A 19,726-nucleotide genomic window follows, 5' to 3' on the forward strand; every position below is an offset into this window, starting at 1 on the left:
TTCAAATTTACTTGGGTAGCAGATTTTCATTCTCTAACATTGCCATCTTTAATCTTGGGAAAAGGAGTCACATTTCCATAGCTATTTCGTGGAAATTCGTGGAAACATTACCGCACAAATGGTGTTTTAGTAGGTGCCCATGCCAATGCCCATGCCCATCTCCATCTCTCCCATTTGGGCCATAAAACCAGGCGCACACACGGCAAATCCTTTTGGCCCCGAAAACGCGGACGGTGGCTGAGCGGAGGATAAGCAGCCAGAGATGGGGAAGTGCTGTGGTGGCTCCCGGCCTCATCCTAGGGGGCTGCTCCTTAATTATGCGCACACGAGACCCATTCGGGGGATAGAGCAAACACAGGAGGAGCTGGCAGGAGCAGCAGCAGCACACGACTAGCCCTGAAGGGTCGTCGAGGAGCCTCTCCCTTCGTGGCGCCATGTGTTTTGGGTTTTATGAGCACCGGTCGCGAGGGTTGCCACAAAAATGATATACGTAATCGCTGGAATCTTAAAATAGGAGAACCATCTGGTGGAAACATTTTCTGGGGCTTCTCTGGCGTAGGCGATAAAAGACCAGAACCTTCGACCTTCAATTTTTAGAACTAGCGAGCCGCTGAACCACTGAACCGCTGGGGAGACATCCTACAGCTGCGACCCCATCCCAGAGGCTACGAGGGCATGTTGAAGACCTTGATGATGCTGTCGTTGCATCTTTCCATCGAATAGCACTCAAAGAAGTTGGATCGAAGGTTTTCGGGGCCCAAGGAGTGTGCCCCTCGATCCATCCTTCAAGAATGCCATGTAGATACTCGATGGAAAGACACACAGACTATTCGGCACTCCAAAAAGCATCATCAGTGCTTCTTTCTGAACCATTTTTTGGTTGTTGCTACCTGATGGAGATATATGCAAATATCGGCATCATTCGAGAGTGGCAAACCCTCATCCTGGATCTAAAAATAGTCTGTGCGGCGGCTCGTGGCGCTGCTCTCATTCCAAGCCACTGATTCACACACACACACATATGCACGGGCACTGTGTCCCGTCCCGCATGTGGCATGTAGCATGTGGCGTGCCATGTGGCGGCGGCAAGGCTCATTTGTCAGGCTTATAAAAGTCAATCAATTCGATTATGCAAATGGATTGTTGTGTGCGATCGATGGATGCAGGCACCAAATATGCCCCAGCAACGCCGCATCTCTCGATTGGGAGCGCCTCTGGAGGCGTCGCAGGCAGCGACACTTTGAAGACTCGCTTGAAGACTGCGGCCAAAAGAGACCCCAACCCCAACTCCGATTCAGATCCAGATCCAGATCCAGATTCAAGTCTCCCCACGGCTTGGTCTACGACCCACTCGAGCGGGGGCTAGACGCGTGTGCAGACCGACTCTTTTGCCAACTTGTTTTCCCACCGTTTAATTGGCATAATTTGTCGTAACAAGAAAGAACCCCAACGAGGCAGAGAGGCGGAGCGAAGGAGCGGAGGAGCAGGGGAGCGGAGGAGCGGAGGAGGGGAACGAACCACAGAAACAAACCCCAAGAACTACATTCGAGAACAAACGACAACTTGTTTTCGTATTCGTATCAAAACATACATCTTGAATTGTGGCAGCCACAGACCAGACAATAAGTGAATGTTGGGGGTTTGGGGCCTACGCGGAAAGGCGAAAAGGTGGTGCCTGTGCCAGTGCCAGTGCCAGAGCCAGTGTCTGTGTCTGTCACGACCCTGGCTCCAAAGGCAGGTTTTGAGATTGTAAATAAAAGAAATAAATGTTACAAGACTTCATAAAAATATCAACTAAAATAACCACTAAAAGAGCTACCTTTTAGAGAGAGAGAGAGAGAGAGAGAGAGAGAGTGGGAGATCTTTGGAGTCCAAGGTTTTGCTCTCGAGATTAGAAGGGAGGCCTGAAATGTCTGCCACAGAGAATTGGAGGCCAGAGATTGGGAATTGGAGGTCTCAAGTGTTTATATAAAAGAGCGGTGGGCACGAGCTTGCTCGGCAAAGGAGAATCCCGACAGTAGTATAAAAACAAAATACATGTTGTGTGCGTGATAAACCCCTTTCGCTGGTAAGGGGAGATCGGGGCGACTCAAAAGTTTCTCTATAGTTTGGAGGCCTGAAAGGCGTCTCCTTGTTCCATTGCGGAGCGTGGCATTATCTTTGATCTTGAAAGCAGAAACAGAAGCCCATGGTAGAAGGAAGTTGACCCCGCCACAACATTGTGTTCTCTGCTCATCAGGGGAGCTTCCACTTATGCCATATCTTCATTAAGAAATCAGTTTTCCTGGCGCCTAAGCTTTTTTTTCTTAGCTTCATTTCATTTCATGGGAAACTATTAGACCGCCCAGAGGGGGGGCCTTCTCTTCACAGCATTAACAGCACTTCGTTGGCTGAATAGACCAGGCAGGTAGGCGGCTACGTTCTCTAATTGCTACCAATCTTTTGTGCCTTCCACTCCACTCCCCACCCCACCCCTCTCCGCGCCTCTCCTCTCCTCTCTGGCCCTCTCTCAATGCCATTTACAATGGGGCCATCATATCATTGTTGACATTGTTTTCGCGTTTCACGCTCAAGAGAGACTGAATGTTGACGCAATTATAGCACACATGGCGTTGCTTTGCTTGCCTCCTCCTCCTCCTGCTGCTGCTGGATCGTGTGTCGCCTCCGCTGCACGTGTTGCACGGGGGCACGGTGCACGGTGCACGGTGCACGGTGCATGGTGGATGGTGCCTCTACTGCTAACGAGAGCAATTTAGCATTGGTTCCTCCTCTACTGGGCCCTGCGCTGCCCCGTCGATTGTGCAATTAACATTTATGCAAAAATTAGAGACACTGTAAACTAGTTTTTGTTGTCATTTGCAAGGCGCTAATGGTGATCGTTATCGTCATCGTTATCGTTATGATCGGGGCCATTTAGTGTGCGGAGATTATAGCCCCATTTGATGGGGGGGGTGTCGGAATCCGGGCTCAATGCTAATGATAATTATAACTGTTATACAGCTGTTAAGATTGCAAATTGCAGGGAAGGAGAATACTAGACAATGGTCATTGGGGAATTGTGTTCAATTTGTGCCTAAAGGAAACTGTTACACGGACAACTACTGCATGGGAAAGTGTTATAACGAAAGAAGTATCTTGGTCTCCTTTACGTGATCTTACGTCCCACTCTGAATGGAATGTGCTAGTCATGAGTAACCATTACAATGTATAACAGTTGTCACAACTTGTATAACTGGTGCAATGCATATCACTTATCGTGTAGAACAGCTACAATGTGCATACCAGTTGAAATTCCACACTCAACAGTCACGATATGCAACATATGCAACGTATAACAGTTGGAAGTGTATTATTGTAATCGGAAACTGTATCCATTGGGGAACGGTTCGTCGGGAACTGCAGGGAGAACGTATAAAAGTAATATTTTGAAAGTATTCCATTCCATTTCATTCCATTACAATGTATAACAGTTGTTACAACTTGTATAACTGGTGCAATGCATATCACTTATCGAGTATAACAGCTACAATGTGCATACCAGTTGAAATTCCACACACAACAGTCACGATATGCAACGTATAACAGTTGGAAGTGTATTATTGTAATCGGAAACTGTATCCATCGGGGAACGGTTCGTCGGGAACTGCAGGGAGAACGTATAAAAGTAATATTTTGAAAGTATTCCATTCCATTTCATTCCATTACAATGTATAACAGTTGTTACAACTTGTATAACTGGTGCAATGCATATCACTTATCGAGTATAACAGCTACAATGTGCATACCAGTTGAAATTCCACACACAACAGTCACGATATGCAACATATGCAACGTATAACAGTTGGAAGTGTATTATTGTAATCGGAAACTGTATCCATTGGGGAACGGTTCGTCGGGAACTGCAGGGAGAACGTATAAAAGTAATATTTTGAAAGTATTCCATTCCATTTCATTCCATTACAATGTATAACAGTTGTTACAACTTGTATAACTGGTGCAATGCATATCACTTATCGAGTATAACAGCTACAATGTGCATACCAGTTGAAATTCCACACACAACAGTCACGATATGCAACGTATAACAGTTGGAAGTGTATTATTGTAATCGGAAACTGTATCCATCGGGGAACGGTTCGTCGGGAACTGCAGGGAGAACGTATAAAAGTAATATTTTGAAAGTATTCCATTCCATTTCATTCCATTACAATGTATAACAGTTGTTACAACTTGTATAACTGGTGCAATGCATATCACTTATCGAGTATAACAGCTACAATGTGCATACCAGTTGAAATTCCACACACAACAGTCACGATATGCAACGTATAACAGTTGGAAGTGTATTATTGTAATCGGAAACTGTATCCATCGGGGAACGGTTCGTCGGGAACTGCAGGGAGAACGTATAAAAGTAATATTTTGAAAGTATTCCATTCCATTTCATTCCATTCCAATGTATAACAGTTGTCACAACTTGTATAACTGGTGCAATGCATATCACTTATCGAGTATAACAGCTACAATGTGCATACCAGTTGAAATTCCACACACAACAGTCACGATATGCAACGTATAACAGTTGGAAGTCTATTATTGTAATCGGAAACTGTATCCATCGGGGAACAAGGAATTCTGTATCCCAATAATAAACAATTATTCCGCAATAACGATAATAAACGTCGTTTAAACACTTGAAAATACAATCTCCACAAACCATTAAATTGAATAAACCCCCAGAGACAGACAGAGAAAGAGATAGAGAGAGAGAGAGAGAGCCAAGGACAAAGGACTCATGGGATACTCATGGTACTATTAATACTCGGGCAAAGCGGACAACCGAGTCCCGAGCCACACAAAGGCTATACGGACTACAAGGACTGTGCTCTTGAACAGAGCTGTCCATTCATTCACATGTCCTTGCTCTCGCCGTCCCCCGGCCGTTGGCTGTCCATTTTGTGCGGCATCAATTCGTAATGAGGGGCCGAATGGGCGGACAGTCGGATAAACGTGTCATTAAATCAATATCTGCGAGGCAGACAAATAAATCTGCCAACTCTTCAAATATTCACGAGTACTGTGGAACGGTTGCAACATTGCGGTGCCCTCCCCGCCCCAGGGGCGCATACGTGATATTTTAAGCGATGCTTTTGCGCTGCCATTTGTCCCCCGTGACACACTATACGTACTATATAATCGTACGTACGGACGTATATCTATCGCGTAACTCTGCCCCTGGATGATGATGCGAGTGGTTCTTGGATAACAAAAGCAACCAGATCACCGGCTAATTTTTCCTCATTTTAATCTCCATCTCCCGCTCGTTTATCTCGCCTTAATCTTTATCTCCGGCAGTATCTCCCTATTCACGGTCACATGAATTGCTTTGTGCATTGTGCATGGAATGGATTAGATTAGATTAGATTAGATTGGAGGTTTTCCCCCCTAAGCGTAGCAGTATCTCGTGCTTTGTTTTGACTTCTGACCCGTCCCCGTCCACCTCTCCCTCAACCACATCTATTTGTCAGACGTGTCTCGTGCCCTTTCGACTCTGCAAACTGTCATACAAGAGGTTGATCTTTTCACTCTGCAAACTGTCATACATACAGCGGCTTTTCGGATGGCCCCGCCATAGTCTGTCGCATTCCGACCTTTGTCTCACCGCTCACCGCTCCCCCCTCTTTATCTTTCACTAATTTTGAGCAAACAGGTACTCCCCATTCCATGGGGTTGTACATATACTCGCACTATCTGGGCATTTGTTTACCTCTTCGAGTTGGTCTGGTGCTCGGCCGTATACCTCTTATTGACATTGCGATAAGTTCGGTAGATACTTCTCTCTGTTCCGCCACAGACTGCGCTTTTTCCGCTCCCCGCTGACACATCGCAAATACAGAACCTACAATACATAGAACGAATATATGGAAATATTGTGGGGGGAGCTATTTCTGTGCGGGGGCTCTCTTTGTGTGGAGATTCATAATCACTTGAGCTAAATATACAGCTCTAATGATTCAAATGATTAGTGCAACACTCGGCATAGAGCGCAGGGCTACTACTGTACTGCGAGTATACACATACATATGTATGTCTTCATACTGTGGATACACCTTGCCCCCCACCAAGCCGGATCGAATGTCCGTCTAGTATGCTTTCAAATTGGTACTGGGATGGTGGCTGTCTATCCTGGGGCGCCCACCGTCCCTGCCCTATCATCTGTGCTACGCGTAGGCCGTACTACACGCAGGATTCGGAGGGAAACTGTTCGTTGAATGTTGATATCGAGACAAATAACGGTTCCGATATATTTCTGTCCTACTGTATGACTGTTATACATTCTAAGGGTTATGCATTCCAACTGCTATACATTGTAACTGTGATACATCGCAGCTGTTATACATTGTAACTGTTATACACTGTAACTGCTATACATTATAACTGTTAAACATTGTAACTGTTAAACATTGTAACTGTTAAACATTGTAACTGATATATGTACATTGTAACTGTTATACTTTGTAACTGTTTTAATTTGTAACTTTTATACTTTGTAACTGTTGTAATTTGTAACTGTTATACATTATAATTGCTATACTTTTCAACTGTTATACATTGTAACTGTTATACTTCGTAACTGTTATACTTTGTAACTGTTATACACTGTAGCTGTTATACTTTGCAACTGTTGTACTTTGTAACTGTTATACGTTGTAACAGTTACACATTGTATTCCTGAAAATGTACTTTCTAAACCCCAAAGGTCGCTCTACTGCTGTTTAAAAGCAAATCAAATCTGAATACTTTTCTATCGGTTGTAGAGCACCTGCAAAAACCAACGTAGCTCAACGAGCGTAAATCAATACTCGTACCGCCGAATTCGATAACAGTTTGAGCATTACCCTATCAGCGGATGAAACGAATACCAGTGCAAATGTTGCTTTCAATGTCGCACCGACATTCCACCTCACCCCACATCTGTCTCTCCCTCTCTCTTAGTTTCTCTGAAGAAAGCCCCTCCAGCTGGCAATGCCTTCTCTCTTCCTCTCTCTCTCTCTATCTCTCTGCCCACACTTCCGCTCTTTGCTGGCCCGAAAGCACAAATAAAACAACTAATTTGTTCACTTTTTCGAAGACTTTCACACACAACGTAACGCACACAGCCGTACAGTCGTACAGCCGTAGAGCCGTACAGCCGTACAGCCGTAGGTGAAGGGTCCATCAGCCATCAATGGGAGCATTAATTGTGTTTGATGTGCAGAAAAAAATAATAAACACACAACAAAGGAAAAATCATAAAGTTTTATGCGACATACTATCCGGGGAGAAAAGAGCAAAAAAGTAAAGGTGAAAATTGTGTGTGCTTTGCGAAAGTGTCTGTCAAATCGATGGGAGAAAAATAACAATTTCAAAGCTAACCCACAAAATCCCCCACAAAACCCCACGAAACCCCGAAAACCAGAGACCACACAAACCACAATAATCGTAAAAAGGTAGTCGCACCGATTTGATCAGTTTTGCGGGTCATTTGGGGCGCGGCTGCTATCAGTTCAGTGTTTAGTCACAGAGATAAGCTGTCTACATGTTTTCTGATATAATCAATGGTTTTCTTTCTTGGTTTTTGTTGCAGTTGCAGTATGGAGAAGCCCATGCACCATGCCCCCGCGCCAGCTGCCGTGGGTAAGGTGAGCCAAATCGCGAATATCTTCCAGCGGAAACCCATCGAGATCCAGCCGGTGGAGCAGCTGACAGCCGTGGCAGCCGCGCATGCAGCTGCATCGGCCGGCGGCGGCGCCCCTTCCCATTCGGCGAGATTCAACAATGCCCGGGCTCTCTTCGAGAAGCTTGGCGTCGAGTCCAATTCGAATGTGAGCTCCAGGCTGCTGCGGAGCGGCTCCCGGGAGGACAATCTGTGCGACGGATCGGATAGGTCATCGTCCCGCTCCTCGGATCGCTCGCAGTCGCCGCCCAAGCGACGCACGCCCTTCCCCTCGGGCGTGTCGCTCATTCACAACAACAACAACGCCTCGGTGGCTGCACAGAACGGATCGCCAGAGCAGCGGCTGAGCAACAGCAAGTTTATAGTGGAGCCATCCTCCCAGACGCCCCCCACGTCGGTGGTGAAGTATCCGCAGCACAATCTCTCGCGCCTGAAGACCAGCGGCGGCGAGGAGGTGACCCCGATCCCAACAACTGGCGGATCAGTGAGTGCACTCTTCGCCAGTTCGGGGGCCGACAAGCCGGAGAAGCCAGAGCGGAAGTTCAACTCGCGGGAGCTCATCGAGAAGCAGAAGAAGTGGACCTCGCACTTTACCAAAACCAAGACGACGCGCACCCACAGCGATCTGAACCGGTGCGACATTATACGCACGGTCCCGGGAACAGGGCTGATCATGGACAGTGGGGAGAAGGCCACGGCCAAGCCGGCCATGGAGCCGCCGAACGCCAGTCCGAATCCTCCCATGCGGCACGCCCCCAATCAGACGCCGCCGGAGATAAAGCCACGGAGCGGAAAGATTGGGAGCCCCGTGAAGTCGCCGCCACTGCCGCCCATTCCGGCGGTGAAGCCAAAGAATGTCAGTCCGGTGAAATTCAATCCGGATCGAGTGCGCTCGTCGCCCACAAAGAGCGCTGTGGAGCCCTCGCCACCACCGCCGCCCGCCAAGTCAGCGGCCGTGACGGCGGCCATGCAGAGATCCCTGCTCCAGGAGCAGCAGCAGCAGAACACCCAGGCGGCGCCCATTCCGCCCGAGAAGCCGCGCAAGAAGTCCATCGATCTGATTGAGGATCAGACGCCCAACCTCTCCACCAACTGCTCCACGTCCTCCTCCTGCACGTCGCCCACCAGCAGCGCCTCGAACAGCGCCTACATCATGCAGGCGGCCAAGCGGGGCTCCCTGGACGCGGCAGCCACAGGACACGGCAACGGCCTCAGTGGGAGCACCAATTCGGCGGCCTCCTGCTCCCCAGTGGCCAGCGCCTCCTCGGGCCCCTCCTCCCCGGTCCACACGGAGGATGAGAAGCAGGAGAACGAGTCCACAGAGAAGTCCGAGCTGATGGAGCACTACCACAACAACAACTACAACAGTGTTCCCAGGCGGCGACGCAGCGAAAATGAAGGTGAGTTTTTTTGCTTTTTTTCTTTCCCCATGAATGAAGACCGACCTCATTTAAGGAGGGTCTCCCAGGGTCTACCCAGGGTCTACCTGTGGATGTCATTGGATACTCCTCTGGATTAGCTTTTGTTGGATTCCCATTCATTCCTTGGGAATGCACTTGCTTCCTTCCTTTCTTACTTCCTTTCGTGCCTCGCCTCTTGCCCTCCTTTGTTATAAAATAATTGGCAGCTTTTATAATTTGGAGAGCCACAGAGCCCAAGTGCATTCTCAGGTCATTCTTGAAAACTTGCTTCATTTGGAGCCCAGGAAGAACTTTTGAACTTTGTTTGTGCTCGAGTTCAAACACCTTCGAGACCTCTCTCTCTCTCTCTCTCTCTCTCTCTCTCTCTCTCTCTCTCTCTCTCTCTCTCTCTCTCTCTCACTGTGTGTGTGTGTGTGTTCCAGGTCTCGACTTTATTGTGGAGTGGCCTCCTGGCTGGCACTCCCTCCCCCCGCGCCGTGCCATTCTATTTCATTGCATCCCACATTCATTACAAGTTTTTCTAAGCGGCGTACAAATCGTGACTTGTATACCACCGCCCCAGCGCCGCCTTGCAGTCCTACTCCCCCCTGCGACCCCTCTCTGCCGCTTACTTTGTGGCTGCAACTCTGGCGGAGACTCTGAAGGCAAATTCCAATATGGGTCAACCAGCAGGCATATCAAATGCAGCCCCCCAACAAGACAGGGAGAGAGTGGGAGAGAGAGGGGGGTAGAGGAACGTCAGCGACAACGGCTCGACGACATTCCAAGCGAGCCTTCCCCTCTGTCTCTGCCTCCTCTTCCTCCTGTGAATGCAGTTCTGGAGCTATGGAGTGCAATGCTCACAATCTGTCGTCTCGTTGTCCCATCTTCATGGTCCGAGGGTCGTCGTCGTCGTCGGCGGCGGAGTGTGTTTTTTTTTTGTTGCGGATTTTGTTGGGATTCCCCCTCCTTTGATCCCTCACTCCTTCACTCACTCTTCATCCTCCATCGAGTCTCCATACATAAAATTGTATTAATGCCAGATTAAGAATTCAATGATGCGTTGCTCCTCTCTCACACACTCTCACACACTCTTCTATGCTCTCCTCTGGTCTGCTGCGCGCATCAGCTCCATTTTCTGCTCCTCCCTTTGCTCTGCTCTCCCTCCTTTCCCTCCTTTCCCTGGCCTCTGCTGATTTCTATGGCCGATTATAAAATTGAAATTGCAGAGACCCCAGCTTCCGCCTTCCTTCCTTTCCCGCGTGCCACAGACAGCTCTCAGTTCCAGAGCTGCTGCTGCCGCTGCCGCTGCTCTTCTGCTGCTGCTGCTGATGATTGCATTGCTTATCTGTGGAGGAGCAGTGGATGAGTGGATGAATAGAGAGGCTCTGTTTTTAATTCATAAATGGCAGTGTGTCTGAAGTGCGGGGGCGTGGCTCACCTTGATTTATTGATTTTCCTGTTGAGTGGCCGAGGGATTGCGGGATTGCGGGAGGGAGTACTCGCAAGGGAATGAACTCCAGTCGATTGGATTATCTGTTGAGAGGTGCGGCGGGGGGTATGGATGGATGGATGTTGGCGTAGGTCCAGAGGCAGGCATTGCGGTTAGAATTATGCAAGTCTAAAGTAGAGTGAAACAGTGGTGTAAAACCTATTAAAGGGGCAGCCATTCCAAGCCATTTTTCACTTGAAAAATCTAAAGTGAAACTTCCTTAATAGCACTTTTCCTTGGAGTTGTATTTATTCTTCTCATATTTCCCTATGCTTGGGCTATTCTTTTATCCCTAACCTTAAGATTCGATGGCTGTTAACCTCTTAACGGTTTCTCTGACCCCCTCTTGCGCAAGCCTCTGGCTATTTGTTGCGACTTCTCGCATATTTTACTTACTATTCTTCGGCCGTTGTTTTCTGTGCTCTTTTCAAAGCGCTGACACAGCACTCGTCATATGCTAAGCGCCCTTCGTAATCGTACCCCGTACCTCGTACTGCCCGTACCCTGTACTCTATACGATACACCCTTTACGTGCACCATGGCACTGTCAAAAGTTGAGACATGACAGGAACACATGAATGGGGAATAGGACGGCCAGTGACGGCACAGGGGGATGGGATGGGAAGAGAAGGTATAAAGGTATCTACAAAGAGGGGGAAAGGGAAAGGGAAACGGAGCCCCAACCGAAGGCTGTGCTGCATGGCACAATTTTTGAATGGTTCGCCTGTGCCGTCTGTCACATCCAAGAGTTTATAAATAACACAACGGAAAATACTATTCATCCACTACGACTACGACTGCGACTACTACTCTCTTGAGATGGACCTAGATGCGGGAGCAGAGGAGACCCCAAATCCAAATGTGTTTTTATATGTATGTATCTGTGTTTGGCTATAAATTATGTGGACGCTGCCGCTGCTGCTTCTTCTGGTGCTCCACTTTATATCAAAATCAACAAAAAAGAGACATGACGTGGGGGCTGGGCTGTGACGGAAGGGATGGATGGGGGTGTCGAGTGTGCCGTTATGAGGAGTTCGAGGGGAGAGTGTGCTGAGGTCGACAAATATTTGATCACTATGTTTTCTGATGGTTAATCCCAAACGGAAGGTATTATTTATCACAAATTAAAACTCTCTCAAATATTGACAATTTGTTGGGGGAGGGAATGTGGCGGAAAATCTGGTGTGGCGGATGTTGCAGTCCGCAGGGGCACACATATACATACATGAAAACCAAGAGAGAGAGGGGGAGAGAGAGAGAGAGAGAGCGCGCGAGAGAGGCACACACTGTCCGGTAAACAGCCGCATTTGCAGTATATGCAATTAGTACAAGGTGGAGGAACTCCCAGAGAGTGCTCTCTATTTGTTTATTGTTTTTGCAAGTTCAAACTTCGGGAATGCGCAAAAATAGAACGAGAAAATAATGGAGAACCGTGCATAAGATACACCAAGACACAATACACAATGCAATCCTGCTCTCTCTCTCTCATTCTGGTCAAACTCTTATTATCCCTGATTTAAGCACAATTTTATGCCCGCAAATAGTTTGTTTACCTTTTTCTGTTTACGTTTTGGTCCACCTCTAGCAGAGCGTTGCCACTTCACTGAAAATTGTTTAGAATAAGCTTTCAGCTGACAGCGCTGCCACATCGCTGAAAATCGTTTTCAATCGGCTTTAGGCGAGCTTTCACTGTCCCCTCCGAAAGCTATGCAAAAAGCTAAAAGTTCATCGAAAAGCTTTTTTCGCTAGTACCGGCTAACCACCAACAGATGTCGCCAGTGCCAACTTATTTTCAAATAATTTTCATTGAGAAAAATGATTGCACGTTTTTTGTTTGCTTAGGTTCTTCCTCGAGAGTTCGTTGGCCTCTCCCACTCCGCCGCAGCAGTTTCAACGACAGATGCGTGGGTTTTTGACAGCCACTTGCCGACAATTTCGCAACATTTCTACGCCCCCCAACCCCCTGCCCCGCTCCCCGATTGTCTGTCTGTCTGTTTGCTTTGTTGTCCGCATAGTTTTGTCCAAGTGTCGCATTGGCCACCCAAGAATGAGCAGCCCCCACTGTCCATCTATCTGTAGTCTTCCCCCTCTGCCCCTCCTCACGCCTGTCCGCTCCTCCCCACTCCTCTCGTGGTCATCTGTCTGTTGTCTGGTTTTTCGCTTGATTTCTTTTCAAGATTTCCCCGCACTGATGACGTCCATTGCGAAAATGAGCTCGAAAAATGTTTTCACGTCAAAACGCTGATGATGCCACATTTTCGTTAGAAAAAGACATTTTCTTTCGCCATTTAAAAGTAAAATTGATTTACCTTTCGCTGCCGTTGGCTCTGAACTTTTGTGCCACTAAAATTGTATTTTTATACCCTAATCGTATATTCCATAACCATTTCGCTCGCTGAAATCTCTGAAATTCTCTGAGGAAATTCGAAGAAACTATTTTCAGTTAATTTCCCATTTTATAATTAGATGTCTTTCGCACCCTCCCTCCGCCCCCCACCGACTATCACTAGCCCGAAATTTGTCTCGACTTTTGAGTGATGTATGCCCCTTCCACCTACCCCCTACGCCCTATCCCTGAGACAGCGAAGGAGAGAGAATATTTCTGGCCTTTCCCAACATTTGGTTTTTGTTGTGCTTTTGTGTGTTTTTGGGGGATTTTGCAATCTGGCAGCCTGACAAGTGGCGCGGCGGCCCTCGCACGAGCACTGGCAGGAGGGGATCGGGCGCCGCCTGGAGCACCCTGTGTGTGTGGTGCATGACAAACGGAACTTTGGGGGCTGGCTGCCACATGTCTGGCCCCAACAAGCAACGCAACGGGCAATTTGCCAAAAGAGAGAAATGATCCCCGAATCCCCGATCTCTCTCTGTCTCTCTCTCTTTCTGTGGGATGCTGAAAACTTTTCTCCGCTTCGGATCGGATCTTTTCAGTTGATGTCGCGTTACGGTGGCGTTTCCATTGATAAGCGGGCCAGAATTTTCGTATTTCAATTATATTCGGAATCGCTTACAAAAAAACAACCGAATGCGAATCTCTGTAGTAAATCTCTCGTATCTATTCAAAGTGGAAAGAAACCCTGCAAAAACCCAAACAAATTTGTTGAACCCCGAACAAAAAGTTGAATAGAAAAGAGCCAAAAGAATCAAAACAAATTATACGAAAAAAAAGGAAAAATATTCCATATAGTAACCATTCGCTTGGGGCGTGATTCTAGAATTCTAGAGGGTTTGTTCTCGCTTTCTGCGAGGGGCACGTGAGGTGGCACACAGATTTTTCAGGGTCTAGTGATAACAGAAGCAGACCCATCCTCTCTCTCCCTCCCGCCCCCCGCCACGCCCTCTGTTTGGGGCTCTGGTGTCGGTGTCGGTGTCGGTGTCGTTTTCGGGTCTGGAAATGTCTTGAATGTTGCGGTGAGGTCTGGCTTTGTCTCTGGGGCTCTGGTGGGGCTTCGGAGGGGCTGTCATTCAGTTCTAATGTGATTGGCCCCACTGCAAGGTGTTGTTCTTTGGATTCATTCAGAATCATATACGGCCGGATTCTGTGATTGAAAGTGTGCAAGAATACTACAAGTGGTAGGTAGTCACTGGCGTCCCACTCCATAAGTGTATTTGAAGGTAAAGACAAGGAGAAAAGGAAGAGCACAAAATAAGTATAAAACAGGCCAAAACGTAAAACAGAAAATAAAGTGTAAATAAATGGCTGAAAATTCCAAGAAAATATGTGGAAAGAAGGAGAAAATCTGAAAAGGAAAATATAGCAAAAGGAGGGCCAAAAAAAGGACTAAACATAAAGAAATGAAGGACAAGAAGCGATAGGGCGGGAAACAGGGCAGAAGAGGCAAAATATAGATGAAAAGAGGTCTATCCACCGATGGCGAAAGATCGAGAAACATATGGATAGGAATCCAAAAGATCTATATACATTTGTCTTTGTTTGTTGTTGGATCTTGAAATATGGATTATGTCTTCATCTTCCACCCCAAAAGTATCTTTTCTCTTTGTTTGCTGTGCGGATCTTTGCGGATCTTGGATGCAGTTCAGCGAACTCCTTCGAGAACGAGTATTTTGTTGGAATTTTTTGGATTTTTTTGCTGTTGTGTGGCGACAAACACAAAACACACAAACGCGAGTGAGTCGCAGGAAAATATTTAAAAAATGCATTCCCATGTGTGGCAGAGTCTTGTTGTTGTTCTTGCGGCATGGCAACAGGCAGCATTGTCTAGAAGGAAAGAAAAAAAAAACCATTAAAGAGATATTCTTCTAAGACATTTGTCTGACACTTTTAGATGGTTTCTCTTTTCCTCTTGTGCTTCTTCTGCCGCCCGCCCGATGCTTCTGCCTCTTTTCCACCCGAGTTTATTTTCAAATTTGAAATTGTATGCGACAAAAACAGACACAAAAGAAGAAGATACCACACACACACACAGGGGAAAAAATGTTTGGAATTGTCATGTGTTTGCAGTTTTTGGCTTTCAGCCTCCTTTCAGCAACGGCCCATTCCAGTGGCTGCCTCACATTCCTCGCCCGAACACTTGAGAGGCTGCAAGATACTCGCATGTGTGTCTGTATCTGTATCTGCATCTCTGCCATCGTTTTGTCCATTTGCATTCCATTGAGATATTGTTTGTTTTCCTTTCCTTTTTGGCAATTAATTGAATGAATTTTCACTGGAAACTAATACCTTTATAAAGGATATCGTTTTTCGTTTTCGATTATTTGCCAAAGCCATACATTTTCGAATTTATTGAAGGAACAAAAGGACTGTCGATTGGCAGAAAGGTCTCAAAGGGATATACGAGGACATGCAAGAGGATCTGCCACATCCCCACCTGCAAAATGATGATTTCCGATCTGAATGATATATTTCTTCCGTTATCTCAATAATTGTTTAATTTTTGTGACTTTTGCTTACAAATTTTAAGGCTTTTTTGCCACGTTAGCTCTGTTGCAAGGCAGAGAGAGAGGGAGAGAGAGAGGGAGACTCCTGAGCAACAAATCATATCTCCATGGGCCACTCCTCCTCTGTGGGCGCAGAGAAGACTATCCTTTTGTCTCGTTGCTGCGTTGCTGCGTTGCTGTTTTCATTATGTGCACACGTGTATGAGCCTCTGCATTGTCAGGACTTTTTGGGGCATTTGAGAGTTGACCTAACGAACCGACAGGCGCCCAAAAGATAGGCCAGAGACCACTAAATCCAAGGAGCGGACGCGGAGGCAGAGGCAAGCGACTTTTGCCAAATCTGCTGCCACATGCTTGCCATCTTTGCCTGTGTCTTGCCCCTTGCATCTCTTCGCTCTCGTTTTGCCTCTTTTTCCCTCTTTTGGCCTCTGATTTTGGCACATTTTGACAACAACTTCCGTTTTGATACCCTCGAACAGGCAACAGAAAGGCGGAGGCATCGCCGAGACCATCAAGTACAAATCTACATCGTTTTTCTCCGATTTCTGGACGGAATATTCTGATAATCCAAGCAGATCCAATCCGAAAAAAGCCAAAGTCTATTCAAATTTGCCAAAAGTTCACCAAAATCTGATGACTGTACCATATAGGAGGGTACTATTAACAGAATAATGGAGATTATCTACCGATCGACCGATGGGGCAAAAGGGTATCAAAAGCCTCGGTGCTAAGAGATGGGCCTCGCCTTTGGATTGTCTTGACATTTTGGGGGATGCTACTCCCTCTTTTTGTTGCACTTTTATCCCTCTATCTTTTGTCTAATTTGGCGCTCTCTTTGTTGTGGTTTCCTCAACAATTATTAAAGCATTTTCATGTGCAAATTCGGGTGGCTGGGGGTGGCGGTTGGGTGTCTTTGTTGCTTAGAAGAGTCCTATTAAATGCATCTTCTCCCGTGTTCTTCTTTCCATTTTCCCCATGCCTACAGCTGTACCTCCCTATGGTGCCCTCTTTCTTGTCCAATTTGCTCTCCTTTTTCTCCATTTCTCTGCCTTTTCGATGCCCCTTTTTCCTTCCCTCAACTACTCTCCGATATTTTCCATGCACTCTTTCCGATTTATTTTATTTATAAATCATTGATTTATTTCAAACTTTTACGCAAATTTGTCTTTCTCTCTCACTCCCCTTCTCTGGCTCTCTCTCTCTCTCTCTCTCCCTCTCTCCTCCTCTTTCTCGTTTGATTTGCCATTTGTTACTTCTCTCTTTAATTGTCTTTTGTTCGGTTTGTTTTTTTTTATTCCTTTTTTCTGTTTCTGTTTTTTTTTTTTTTTGCACCGAGAATGTATTTTTGGCCGAGTTTTTCATTAATTTTCGCATCTCATTATACGAAAACACACACGGAGAAAATGGGGGAAAACTTGAACGCCGAATGGGAGAAAATTCGGGGAAAAGTTACGAACAAATGTGTGATGTGTATGTTGTTTTTCCTGCCTCCTCCCCTTTCCAACCCATCGTCGATTTTTCATCGATTTCAATTGCGTTTTGTTTATGGCGGCGCTGTCTTTGTCGATCTCTTTAGCCTCTCTTTCTGTCTGTGCTTCCCTGCCTCCCCCTCTCTCTCTCTCTCTTTTTGATTACCTCAACGAATGGCCTTCGGTTTTGGCTTGAATTTTCATCCAAGTTTATTTACTTGAACCGAAAACAGAACATTACACATACGCCGCATTGGCCTTGGCCAGAAATGAGGCGCTCTCTTCTTTCTCCCCGCTTGCTGTCTGTCTCTGTCTCTGTCTCCGTCTCCGTCTCCCCCACTCTCCAACCATTAAGTATTCATTGCTACTCTTAATTAAAAGCGCACGCATCTCTAATTGGCATTAAGTATACGCCAGGGTGCAGTGCTGCACTTGACCAGGCCAACAGGCAGCAGCAGACGGCGGCAGGGAGGAAGCGACTCTTGTAGGAAGGCCAAATCCCGTAGAGAGTGGGGCAGAGACTGGATTCCGCTGTACTCGATTCCCCCACAACAGTTTTCCGGCGAGATATTATGGAATTTTCTTAATAGAAGGTGCAACAGATGCAACAGACACCTTTTTTATGGTCCCCTGGGGAGCCTTTTGTGCCTCGAGAGCCATGCGGCGCTTTCGACGCCATGTCGCAAGATCTTTTCGAGCCTTTTCCTCCGGCTTCGGATTATTCCCGAGGCGATTCGATGGTACTGGGTGGAGAGGGGGACTCCCCTTTCTTTATTGGGCTTCCCCAACGAATAATGGTTACTATATCTTTAAAGATCATTCAAATAATGTGCATACTATCCCCCAACAAGTGCTGACAATATGTGCAATCGAAAACAATAGAAAAACGAGTGCAGTCAAGTGAAGTGAAGTGAAAGCCAAAAGGAAAATGTGCCTCAGTTTGCGGAAACTTTGTCAGGCCTGTCGAGGTTAGTAGGGGACTGGAAGTCGGAATGGAATGTATAAACCCATAAATAAACCCATAAAAACGATTAAAAACTGTTTAAAGAAATGCCAAAACTTCTTTCATTCTTGAAAACGAAAAGGAGAAGACCCTCCTCCTCCCCCTCCCCTAGTATCCAGCCAGAAACCCCACAGATACTATATAGAATCTATATTTATGCCACTGCGTTGACAGCTTTAACGTTTCTCGACCACAAAGCAAACAAAAGTCGAAAGGCGAAAGACGAAAATAGGAACAGAACAGAACAGAACAGAAATCCCAGGGAGATAGAGATTTGCCAGAGAGAGAACAAATGGGAGATTATCTTTCTGATCCATTAAAAATATTCAATATATTAGTTGTTTGTGTATAAATAAATAAATTAGGAGAATGCATGCAAGTGGAGGGAAATGGGGGAAAGACAATTAATTAAACAATTCATTGAAAGTGTCAAAACATCAGTCCATGAATCATCCTCCTGCTAGCGAGAGAACTATCCTATCCCGAGAATCTTGCCTATAACTATTCCGCGAGAGCTTTCCCTGGGGAACTATCCTCCAAATGTATCTAAGAGCTCTCCTAGAAATATCCACACAAAAATATTCCGCATTAAATTATGCCCATGAAATAACCCTATAAATATTCTGTGAAATATCTTCCGGGATATGTAACTATCCCTGGAAATAGCAGCAAAAATATACTGAAACTACACTATCAATATCCCGAGAACTATCCTCCGAAATCCCTGGAAATATCCCCAGAAAAATGCCCTGAGATACCTGCCAAAGGAGAACCAAGCCTAGAACTTTCCATCCGTTCGTTTGTTTGTTTCACTTGTTTTTGGGCATCATTTGGGAGCGTTGTGTTCAGAAATTCAAAATTTCAGTAAATAGAAATCACACACAAATAATCGGAAACACCGATCTCAAGGTAATACCTTGAATAATGTGGCTCCCAAAAAGATGCAAGCGCCGTTGGGTCTACCCTCCAGTGGACGACGACAGGTACACGCCAGATCGACAGCCCAAGCCCAGGGGCTCCAGCCAGAAGGGGGTACCAGAAGGGGGGAAGCACCAGAAACTAAAATACCAGTTCCAGGCCCTGCCTGATCCAGGCAGGCACGATTCTCCGATCTGTCCACCACCGAGCCGTGGGGGGCAACAGTCGAGGCGCTACAGCATCCCCTTTCAAGTGAGGCGCCCGTCGCGCTGCAACACAGGAGGATACGGGACGTTTGAGGATTTCGGAGCTGCCTGCCAAGCGCCTCCTCCGGCTTCTCCTTCTGCCCTGATGGCTTATCCAACAGCTTCCAAGGTGCCAGTATCCTTCAATAAACTTCTGTACCTTGATGGTCGCATTTGGGATAACGGATCAGTCCGGGAGCACGGGTTCAATAGATCGTTCCTGATCGAACGGAAGAAAACCCAGGGCACACAGACGAGATCAGTGTCCTTCGCGGAGGAGTGCGACTGCTAGGACACCGATGCAACTCTACAGCCAAATCTCCGTCGGGAAATAAATTACGTCACGAGCTTCGCGGCGAATCATCCGAGGGAGCCAACGGCTATTTGGAGAGTTAATTAAGGCGCTACACTGCCACACTGACGAATACAAGAAACAAATGCTCGGAGGGAATACCACTGCGCAGCGACAGTATCTGTTCTTCAATATGCAAGAGGACTCGATCAAGTTGCTGTTCACTTAAGAGAGAAAGAACGAGAATTTACGAGCCTACAATTTCTAGAGCTCACAGCCGATTTAAACTTCATT

General features: G+C 46.6%; 1 protein-coding gene across 19 annotated transcripts in view; it reads left to right on the forward strand.

The window, feature by feature from the left end:
- The window catches only part of LOC108151662 (AF4/FMR2 family member 4), a 63,393-nt gene that overhangs the window by 15,800 nt on the left and 27,867 nt on the right, over positions 1-19,726 (forward strand). For 17 of the 19 annotated variants that reach the window (XM_017280383.2, XM_033387668.1, XM_033387674.1 and 14 more), the window contains one exon: positions 7,628-9,117. In XM_017280383.2, coding sequence (XP_017135872.1) covers positions 7,635-9,117 — 1,483 coding nt within the window. In that variant the 5' untranslated portion in view covers positions 7,628-7,634. Of the gene's footprint in view, positions 1-7,627; positions 9,118-14,081; positions 14,180-17,845; positions 17,943-19,726 lie in introns of those variants that run through there. The other 2 variants (XM_017280402.2, XM_017280397.2) reach the window with 2 other exon arrangements.

The sequence above is a fragment of the Drosophila miranda genome, chromosome XR (assembly GCF_003369915.1).
Source record: "Drosophila miranda strain MSH22 chromosome XR, D.miranda_PacBio2.1, whole genome shotgun sequence".
NCBI classification, from domain to species: Eukaryota; Metazoa; Arthropoda; class Insecta; order Diptera; family Drosophilidae; genus Drosophila; species Drosophila miranda.